Genomic DNA, 11,749 nt, shown 5'->3' on the forward strand with positions numbered 1-11,749 from the left:
CGGTCTTTACGCCAGTTATATTGGGCTGAGATCTTGCATTGTTCTCCTCAGTTAATCCAGGCAAATTCCGAGATGTGTCAGCAAGTAGACCACGATCTCTTCCTTCCAGATCCTCTCAAGTTCAGCATCCGTCAATCATCCTGCCATTAGACTTGATATAGTGTTCATATTGACAACGAAGTAACGCACAAAAGTGACCTAAGTCTAATGTTGCAGAAATACCACAATCAACTAATCATGTTTGCTTCGTATGAGGTACTGTGGGAAAAGGTCTGCAGTTGGAGATGCTTAAGGATCCAATTACGTACAACGCTGATGAAATATGTTTTCATACATAGCGTAAATTGAAAAAATGACAAATTAAAACATATACATACATATGCATATAACAACATTTATTATTTTTTACATATTACTCACATAAAACAAAGTTTCGGGTCCCAAAGATTTAATATAAACATTTAATATTTATATTTTTTTACAAAGAAAGATTGTGTTAAACATCTAACAATGTAACAGTCTGCTTTAAAACGTGACGTGTAAACACAAATGTTGTTAGTAACCTTAGATGAACGTGCGCCGAATGACTGATCTTATATATGATTTGACGATTTCACAGTTGTATCTTATGGGATATAACGCCGTGTAGTCTGTTCTCAACCTATGTTTCGGAGGAGTATGCCGCTTCCATCTTTAGGGTCGAGGAGTAAGTCAAGTAAGAAACCAGCGTGAAGTAGTTAACAACTTCTGCATGACAGGATATGTTTCACGGACTACTCGGCGTCATATCCGAGAGGATAAAACTCTTCATTTATTCTTTTGACTAGTGAAGTCGGCGGTTACTTTCTATCGTCCATATATATATATATACTTATTCTTTACCACGTTTTCAACTAACTATTTAAAATTCCGTTAATCAAAAACATGCCATACGCTTCATAATATGGTAATGCTTTTCCTCTGAATATTGCCATCGATGTTAGATTTCAGACGGCTGTTTTTGAATTACGTCACTATAAGCGTAAAATTAAAAATTATATAAACATTATAGTTTGCATCATTTTGCTTATGTCAAATCTAAGAATGTGACCGTTGACACAGCAAATACATTAAGGATCGTTTTCAAGTGAAGACAAGCATATGTGCCTCACTTGTTTATTATATGCTTAAATTTATACGTATACATGTAATAAATAAATGAGGTACAGATTAATATATGCTTGTTTTCAATTGAAAACGTTCTTTTACTTATTTGTTGTGTTGAAGGACACACTCTTAGATAAAAATTATATGCCATGTTCTATTAAGGTACGGTTCATTGATCCTGCTATTGGGTTACAGATATAACACCCCCCCCCTTCATGCACACACACATATATATGTAGGCAGCCAGGTCATCAGGTGAGAGAAATGTCCGAGCAAGTGCGGAAGGTCTCCTGTGGCCCGCAGCCCAAAGCACCCGTACCATTCGCACAAATGCCCCAGGAATTTCCTGAAATCATAGCACACAGGTATAATACTGTAGTTTATGGTCATTTATATCCATCACTATTCATTTTTTATGGAAATGAAGCCCTGTATCTCACTTTAAGTGTAGAATATATATATCTGTATACGAATCTACGTGTTCTAGAACTGCGTGCTGGGAGAATATTTGGACTGAACAGGAATAACAGTAGGTTAGAAGAGTCACATAACAAGGAACTTTATGATCTTACTTTTCTTTATATATTACATTTATTGGAATCAGAAAATCAAGAATAATGAGATAAGTTGGGTTTTTAGCACGAACGGAGAATTCGCTTTAGTGGGGGGTGGAGTCCAACTGGGTCCACTCGGCACGGCGGCCATCGATTGGCCTATTGTAGCCTGCCCCGGGTGATTATGATGATAGAGAAGTTGGAGGAATGAAGATTGGCAGGGGAAACCGAAGTACTCGGAGAAAACCTACCCCAGCGCCACTTTTTCCACAACAAATCCCACTTGACCAGACCCGGGATCGAACCCGGGCCGCCGCGGTGGGAAGCCAGCGACTAACCGCTTGAGCTATGGAGCGGCCTTTCTTTCTGATTAGAACCACATATCATCTATGACATTTGCTAAAAATAAAAATAAAGAACTTAGTTCATATAGACAGAAGATGAGTAATACTCGCAAATACCTCTCTATTTGTTTCCGACGTGAAGAAGGTAAAGAAGAATAAATCATATTCGTATGCCATGCTGGACATTGCACGAAGCCTTATAAACCAGTTTATTAAACTTTAATTTGATCTTCGGGGGGAAATACTCACCATTCTTTAGCCTATTCTAGAACTAATTACACACTCACAGTTTTCAATATTATCATGTTAATGGATTTAGAGTTCCTATTGGACATACAATCGTGAGCATTGCTCTTCATTGAAATACTGAAGAAAATGTACAAATGATAAATATGCTTAATATTTATTAGCTTTGTTATTTTAAACAATTTGTCGACCGCCTCTATGGTCTAATGGTCAAAATTTCTGGCTACAGATCCAGAGGTCCGGGTTCGATTCCCGGCGCTACCAGATTTTTCTGAGACGTATTGGGCCTGGAACGGGGTTCACTCAGCCTCATGAGGATAATTGAGGAGCTATTTCAAGGAAATAGCGGCTCCGATCTAGAAAACTGAAAATTAACGGCCGTGGGTGTTCGTTGCGCTGACCACGCGACACCCTCTATCCGCTAAAGTTGGCACTAACTTCGCCGACAAGCGGTGGTCGCTCGGTCGGTATAGTTCGCTTGCGCACTAGAACCACGGAGTTTGTTAAAATCTGCAGTAGAATCTAGATGTTTCTCAGGAAGAATAGCTTAAATATGTTGATGAAGCCGGTCTGATTTTTGCGAATTTGCCCAGTGGTTTCTCTTTCCGTTACAAGGTAAACATGAAACATTACGTGGAGAGTCTTTTGGTACGGACCGTGAAGTCAGGATACCTTCATTCGACAAAACGAATTCGTGAAGACGGAGGAATGGGGAGGACATATTAAACACTTTACACGTAACATGATGACGGAGTGACAGATAGGAAGGTAAGGGGTAAATTTGTCACTGTGTTTAATTAAGAAAGCACCACTCCAAAAATAAGTGTCGGGGAGTGGAGGTAAATTTCCACTATTCTTGACTTCGACATAAGATATAGACCAGTAGTCAGTTTCACGCTCTTGTCGCTTTACCTTCGGGAAAAGAACCCACGGTACCTATTGTATAGGAGACAGCGTGGGCCCCAGAGCCGGTCTCGACTCTGGGGAAGTAAGTAAGTAAAGGTTTCCCTGTAACAGGCCGTGGAGGACCGTGAACTTATGAGATTTTGAGGCTCTCAAGTTTTCTAGACAATCGGCTCACAGATGAGGGTGAGGTTGTCAGCCTTACGCGCTAGTCGCCCTTTATCCCCAGAAATATTCCTGGTAATCATTTCTGTTAGAGACTGAGTCGACCCCAGGGCCATAATGCGGCAGGGAGGATTAGGTAAATTGAAAAATCCACCTCATCGGGACTCGAACCCGCGACTTTCTGGCTTGTAGTATAGTGCCTCAATCAACTACGCTACCGCGTGACCCCCGACTCTGGGGAACAGAACCATTTCTTTACCCCTGCCGGGGAATCCAACCCCCATCCATGCGTCCAGTGACCGATAATATCGCACAAAATATACTTCCATCGTGCAATGGACTCGAAACAGTTCATGTTGTATGTCACAAGGATGCATCGTAGAATGCCTTTCATGTTACTAACCTGTTACGTAAGTCCACTGCAGGACGCACTGTTCGCACTTTATATTAGGCAGGGTCAGTTCGACTTCGAAGTTTCCGGTGTTCTGATTGGGTAAATTGTAGATCGTGCTGCCACCCTTTACTTTCAGCGGATACTGTGCGAAGCACTCTTCAGATTCCAGCTCTCCGCTCGACTTCAGTTTGCAAAGTCGGAATTCGAGATGACCCAAATGATTCGCTGTTAGTTTAGTCACGGTTTTGATGACTGATCCAGCCGGGTAGCTATTGCAAACAAAGAAATTAATCTTTCTAAGAGAGCAACCAATACATCTCAACATGGAACAGCTTCATACTGACTCTTCAAATGATATCTCCACTTTTCATATATATTCTGATGTTTAATGCGGTTATATGACGTAAATTAAAAGGAATGTACACGACATCCAACACTAAAGACGTACCGTATTTACGCATGTATAGGCCGCAGCACAATTTTCAGACAGAAATTATAGAAAAAATAATTTTCTTGGAATATTATTTCAGGAGTAGAACACCCTGTATTACTAATTATGAATATATATATATATTTATATGAAGTGTGATTTCGAATATTTCGAATATAAGTCGCACCCCAGTTTTCCTCTTGAATTTTTGGCAGAAAATGTGCGGCCTATCTTTCTAAAAGAGCAACCAATACATCTCAACATGGAACAGCTTCATACTGACTCTTCAAATGATATCTCCACTTTTCATATATATTCTGATGTTTAATGCGGTTATATGACGTAAATTAAAAGGAATGTACACGACATCCAACACTAAAGACGTACCGTATTTACGCATGTATAGGCCGCAGCACAATTTTCAGACAGAAATTATAGAAAAAATAATTTTCTTGGAATATTATTTCAGGAGTAGAACACCCTGTATTACTAATTATGAATATATATATATATTTTTAAATGAAGTGTGATTTCGAATATTTCGAATATAAGTCGCACCCCAGTTTTCCTCTTGAATTTTTGGCAGAAAATGTGCGGCCTATACATGCGTAAATACGGTATAATACATGGGTGCATAAAAGAGGGTAAAATAAATTCAAAGTGAATTTTAAGATTTTAACAGAATTTGCATGTCAGACGCCGGAATAATAGGTGAAAATAAGTGACGTGCAAAGCGATGCTGCAGTACAGTTTTGTACACTACTTTTCAGTGTGTCTGACCTGCATTGAACATTGATAAATTTAAATTCTCTGAGTAGCAAAGTCTTAATTGAGAATACATGTATGAAAATTCACATATATCAGTAGCTAAATTAGTATATTAGGCGGCAAAATGTCTCCTTATAGAGTACTTAGTACGTTTAATAATGAAATGCTTCTCTCAATTGAAAATGTTTTCCACCATTAAAATGTGTTACTATGTTTATAGATATAGCACTATATTTTTATAACACAAGACTTCAAGTAAAGAAACCGAGTAATTATAGCGTAAAAATTAGTGTGTTAACAAACTAGCTAGTAAAACGTGTCTCATAAAGTCCCTCCACTAATCTGTCTACCAGCAATCTTTTTCGAAAAAAAGGGATAATTGATCAGTCAGCCAGATAGACGACCAGTATATCAACTGGTGAAGATATCTGCCAGTTCAGTTAGTGTTTCCCTTACTCAGAGTGTCAGTTAACCAATCAGGTAAGTAGCCAGACATCGACTCAGAAGCCAATCATTCATTTACTTGACACGACAACTGTTATCAGACCAGTCAGGTGATCATTTTTATAGGAATATAGATAGCAATATAGTCAGTGAGACTGCAAACCACCCATCCGTGTTCCAGTCAATAAAACTCACTTCGCGACAACAATACCAGTTCCAAAAGTGCCGCCATTTTCGTTTGGTCTAGGCCGAGCTAGTTGATAATTGTCCCCACATTCACCGCACCTGCCGCCATTTTGTTCCCATTGAACCTGAAACCAAAACCATATCTCAATTCGCCGCAAACTTCATACCTCATTCTTCTCTCTCTCTCTCTTTTTTTTTTCATTGGCACTACAGCCCCAGAGGGCCTAGGCCTACCTCCATGAACTTCTCCGTTCATTCTTCTCTGCCGCAGACAAAAGTAACTTAACCACTGTTACCATAAACTTTGTAATAAGGGAAGCAACATAATGGCTATTACTCCGTGTCATTATTTCCGCTTACAAAAGCAAACCAGCTATCTTAATCTGTTTGCATGTTGTGTATTGTCAAATCGTCTGTGAATATCCTTAGAAAGTATCTACATATTTTTATTGTTGAATCTAAGTTTATTAATACGAGAAGGAATAATTAAATCAGGCTCGTTCGCAAAGTTGTAGTGCTTTTGTTCAATACAATATTATATTCATTATAAAAAACTCTGTGGCCTGTAGTCCGCAAGCGAACTATATCGACCGAGCAACCGCCGCTTGTCGGCGAAGTTAGTGCCAACTTTAGCAGCTAGAGGGTGTCGCGTGGTCAGCACAACGGATCCCCACGGCCGTTAATCTCGGGTTTCTAGGCCGGAGCCGTTATTGCATTGAAATAGCTCCTCAGTTATCCTCACGAAGCTGAGTGGACCTCATCCCAGACCCACTACTTCTAAGAAAATCTGGTAGCGCCCGGAATCGAACCCGGGAACTCTGGATCTGTAGCCAGGAACTCTGATCACTAGACCACAGAGGCGGTCTACTATATTCATTATACTTAAACTTATTTAACACATGAATACTTTACTCATATAATTAAATATTTAGTACCATAAAGGACGAGTAATTTCGTAGGTATATGAGCAACAGTTGTTTCTGAGTGAGGACTTCTCCTTGTAGACAAGTATGTTGTACATTAATACACATATAAATACGATATTCTGAAAAAGAAAACATGAAATGACGCCAGAAATAACCAGTGTTTTCTCAAGAATAAAAATTCTAGCTTGAAACGCAGAGTTACTGTGTTTAAGATAAGTGGTTTCACTTGTATGAACAGAATATCCAAGTAGTTACTATAGGATTCTGACGATGGTGTATAACACACAGAGATATTGGGTTTTCGTCCAGTGATTGAGGCTAGCTCTTTCTAAGGGACCCAACAGAATAGGTGTTTTCCCTCAACTGAGGATGGAAGCAGATCCAGTTTCCGAAACGTCGTGTTTTTTGTTAGTTATCTTTAAAACCAGGACGATGGATAAAGACCGAAAACCCAATATCTCTGTGAGAATATCCTAGTATTTTTCTCTTTGAAGAGAGACATGACACATGACTGAAAACCATAATTATGGTTTTCAGTCATGTGTCATATCTCTCTTCAAAGAGAAATTATTAATAGAGAATAATTATAATTATTGTTCTATCCATTTTTTCGAATTTACCTCTTTTCTTCTTTTATATAGGTGCTGTGTGCTGTGCACTAAGGAATCTAGTGTTGCACTGGAGAAACATGAAAGAATTGAAGTCTAAATACTGATTAACCTTAAAATATGAGAAATATACGAGTATAAATTATTCCATTAATTCTCCTTTTATTCTGACAGGATGTTAGGTTAATACGTGACTACGAGTATTGCATCATAACATGGCCGCGCTATAGCTCAAGCGGTTAGTCGTTGGCTTCCCACCGCGGTGGCCTGGGTTCGATCCCGAGTCTGGTCAAGTGGGATTTGTAGTGGACAAAGTGGCGCTGGGGCAGGTTTTCTCCGAGTACTTCGGTTTCCCCTGCCAATCTTCATTCCACCAATTGCTCCACAATCACCCTCACCTATCATCTGGGGCTGATACAATAGGCCAGAGGTGGCCGCAGTACAAGGGACTTAGTCCCACCCCACTAGTAATAAAATAAAAATTGCGTTATAATTTCCTTGTGGGCCCTATAAAGGCGTGTTCAGCACCGAGATTATAAGCAGTGTTTCTCAACCGCTGGGCCGCCGCCCGGTACCTGGACCTCGTCTTACAAAAATAGAATTTACCGGACCGCGGTCTCACTAAGTTTGAAAACCACTGTTATAAAGTTTTGAATGATATTTTGACCTAAAGATTTAGAAATCACATTTAGAGGAAATCGGTCCTGGCGTAAAAGATTTACTATTCAGATATTTCACTGGAAAGATTGAAGAAATACACGAATGCCTTCTGAGAATAGACTGTAGCCCAGGGGAGAACTGAACCGCTCGTCTTCCCGAATATTCAGCTAGAGCATTACTTCTAGGTCATCTTGTTCTCTGCCGTCAAAGCAAATATGTAATAAGTGTTTTCATCATTAAAATTTTAAAGGAAGACATTGCCCTGTTCTTCATTTTTGTGTTACTATTTCCCCTTACACTGAACTAGAGTCTCTCACACGTGCCCCGTTGTGTCGGCACCACATCCTTTCGAAATAATGTAAATAATTTTCATTGTTAGCTTCATGTGACTTACTCCGTCATACCGCTCCTTGTCACACATATAGATTTTTTAATTGTCATTACCGTTGAAATAAAATGTATTTTAGAACGAGGTTCTATTCCCAGCACTTTCAAAATTAGTTCAGGTTTCATTTAACTTATGAAATATTTTCATGTAGCATTAATAATTAATGTTATTCGCTATCTAATAAAGTTGATTATATTGTATCGAAATTATTTTATTTTCGAATTTATTGGACAGTGTTTAATAAATTGTCCTTTTCTGTCTTGGTTAATTCTTATGTTACTTACTTACTTACTTACTTACTTACTTACTTATGGAGCTGAGCGCTTCTGGAGGAACCGCCAATTCTGCAGCTACTCAAGAATTTCCCAGCATTTTATAGAACCGGAAGGTTCATTACTGTGTTCACAAGAGCCCTCCACTGGTCCCTATCCTGGGCCAGAGCAATCCAATCCATACCATCCCATCCTATCTCTCTAAGATCCATTTTAATATTGTCTACCCACCTACGCCTTGGTTTTCCCAGTGGGCTTTTTCCTTCTGGTTTTCCCACTAATATCCTATACGCATTCTTCGTTTCCCCCATTCGTGCTACATGCCCTGCCCACCTCATCCTCCTTGACCTGATCATTTTAATTATACTTGGAGAAGAGTACAAGTTATGAAGCTCCTCATTATGCAGTTTTCTCCAACCTCCTGTCACTTCATCTCTCTTCGGTCCAAATATAATTCTTATATTACAATTGCAAAATATTTGTAACTTCACCAATAGTGTTTTCTGTATACTGTAATTCCGAATGTTGTCGGTAAGGGTGTGGAGGTAAATAAGCGGACTCAGTAATTTTTCACGAATGATTTGTCATTGCTTTTAAATTTCCAAATATTTCCTTCTTCATCGCTCAAGAAACAATAACCTGACAACAGTCCTGCATAATAATTAAATACTGAAAATCTTGAAGAAAGGTGAGCTTATATTGGAAAAAAAATGAAGAGACGGGATTGGTTCCTCTTGCATGCTACTCTGGCGTCCCCTCCCCCAACACTCCAGCATGCTATGTGAGCCTAGATCTTCCATGCACATTTTAAACAAAAACATTCGAACTTACCGACCGACCACCACAGAAGAGCTGGTTATCTTCATAATTTGCGGGTGTGTTGTAGCCTTTACGCCACATGGAGCTACGGTTCACAGGGTCTATCAACATGCCATGCTCATGTGAACCCACCACCATGAACAGTAACACTACAGCGATGCTTATAAGTGCCATCCTGATAATCAAATACACAGTGTCTCCCAGGATGTCTATCACGATGCGTCTTCCTTATATACTCCAAATATTCATACGTCTGTTGCTATAGATACTAAATACACCTGCGTTTACAGTAGGTCCACAGATAATGTATTATCTTTCAAGTGTCATAAAATGAATTATTACAAAATATTTTATCAACCGGAACCGGGCTTTTATAGATAACGAAAGGATTTTATATCAGTGTTTTTCTCATGTAAATCCACTAGAATACACGTCATTGTTAAGTTCAACAGAAACAATAGACGCGTGGCTAATTATCTTGCAGTGCATTCTTTGAAAAGGATGTTGTCCGCGACTGAACATTTTGGATGGCCGGCTATTGGCGTACTTAACCCCTGTACTGACCGAGAAATAGTCTTAGTAGGAATTAAATTATTGTCGCTTGCTCAATTCGTTGGACAGTTGTTGTGTTTGTCCTATGGAGCTCACACTGAGTTCACCTGTATGCAGAAGTTGAAACAGACCAATTACCCTAGACAAATACTTATCCCTGTGAATGTTCAGTGTTGTTTACTAACAACAAAATCGAAAATATTAAAAATAATAACCAACTAAAAACGTATTAAGTCCATAGAGTAGACTCCATATTGGAAAGCCGCGTTCAAAACAGCCATCCACTGGTCCCTATCCTGAGCCAGATACATCTTGTCCACCACCCAATTCTATTACTTTAAGACACATTTTGAATTTCACGACCTCACACCATACGTATTACAGATACACTTTAGTAATATCATCATACGTATCCAAATCTAAAGAGCCTAGACTTATTGTTATCCCTTAAAATTTACAACTACAATTTTGAATTTATTTCACATGTGCCTCTTGCATGCTGCATGTTTTGTCCAACTCGTCCCCTTCTTATTTATCACTATAATGTTACTGGTTGATGAGTATGAATACACGTACTAACCTCACTATATGCAAGGAAGCAGAATATTGATATTGAAATTATCCCACCATAACAGGGGAATTTTTAATACATACAAAGTCGGACTTACTGTTCGTTAGGGCCGCTCCATAGCTCATGCGGTTAGTCGCTGGTTTCCCACCGAGGCGGCCCCGGTTCGATCCCGAGTTTTGTCAAGTGGGATTTGTGGTGGACGACAAAGTGGCGCTGGGGCAGGTTTTCTCCGAGTACTTCGGTTTCCCCTGCAAATCTTCATTCCACCAATTGCTCCACAATCACCCTTACCTATCATCTGGGGCTGGTACAATAGGCCAGAAGTGGCCGCAGTACAAGGGACTTAATCCCACCCCACTAGCAATAAAAAAATACTATTCGTTAGAAAAATAAGCTGTATTGGTTGATGTGTAATTCAATTTAATTTAATTTTTTTTTGTGTAGGAGAACGCTAAAACACATCCACTTTGCAATATACACAATGGTAAAAATATCAGTACTTGATGATGATTTTGCAACATATAAATCGGATGACCGTTATATTATAATTTTGTACCTTCAAAATTTTCCTTTGAGGTATATCTTAATATTAGTAGAAAGTGGCATTGAAATTTAACGGGCAATAATATTCGTTCCTCAACCATTTCTTCTCTTCCTTTATTGCTTCCATACCTTTACCTCGTTCCTTCCTTTCTCCGTTAAGAGAATGGATTAAATTACGTCTCTTTCCTCCAGATGACACATTTCCATACACAAAGCTGCCACATGTGTAAGTAAACGAAAGCTACTACGGCACTAGAAATATATAATAATAATAATAATAATCATAAAGATCCTCGTATTTTATACAAACATACGCACATATATGTGGGTATATATATATATATATATATATATATATATATATTACAACCCTATTTTTATTGCACTGACAGGTACTAATAGTATTTATTTTCGATACGTTTTAGTTGTTTATTTTCCGGTCTAGAAAACCGAGATTAACGGCTGTTGGGATCCGTTGCGCTGACCACGTGACACCCTCTATCCGCAAAAGTTGCCACTAACTTCATCGATAAGCGGCGGTCGCTCGGTCGCTATAGTTCGCTTGCGGACTACAGGGCACGGGCGTTCAGTTTAGTTGTTTATTTATCGACGCTACTAGCATCGAGTCTACATAGCGTAGGATTTTCGATATTAATATCAAGAATCTACTTATTAGAATAATACCATGGGTTCTGTCCACGTATTTCGCGTAAAGATCGCATAAAAATAAGAATTGTCCATCCTTTATTGCTTTACTTGTATATGTTCCGTATATCAGCAGCGGCGAAAATACATATTTCATTAAACATATGAAATAAATATTCGAGTTA

General features: G+C 38.9%; 1 protein-coding gene across 1 annotated transcript; it reads right to left on the reverse strand.

Moving 5' to 3' along the window:
- Nucleotides 1-421: 421 nt before the first annotated feature.
- Nucleotides 422-9,494, reverse strand: LOC111870283. Its single transcript, XM_023862420.2, has 4 exons — nt 9,266-9,494; nt 5,590-5,705; nt 3,762-4,021; nt 422-1,492 (listed from the first exon to the last, which is right to left on the reverse strand). The coding sequence occupies exons 1-4, from the start codon at nt 9,425-9,427 to the stop codon at nt 1,398-1,400; spliced, it is 633 nt and encodes a 210-aa protein (XP_023718188.1). The 5' UTR covers nt 9,428-9,494; the 3' UTR covers nt 422-1,397.
- Nucleotides 9,495-11,749: the final 2,255 nt, after the last annotated feature.

This window comes from Cryptotermes secundus, unplaced genomic scaffold, assembly GCF_002891405.2.
Source record: "Cryptotermes secundus unplaced genomic scaffold, Csec_1.0 scaffold94, whole genome shotgun sequence".
NCBI lineage: Eukaryota > Metazoa > Arthropoda > Insecta > Blattodea > Kalotermitidae > Cryptotermes > Cryptotermes secundus.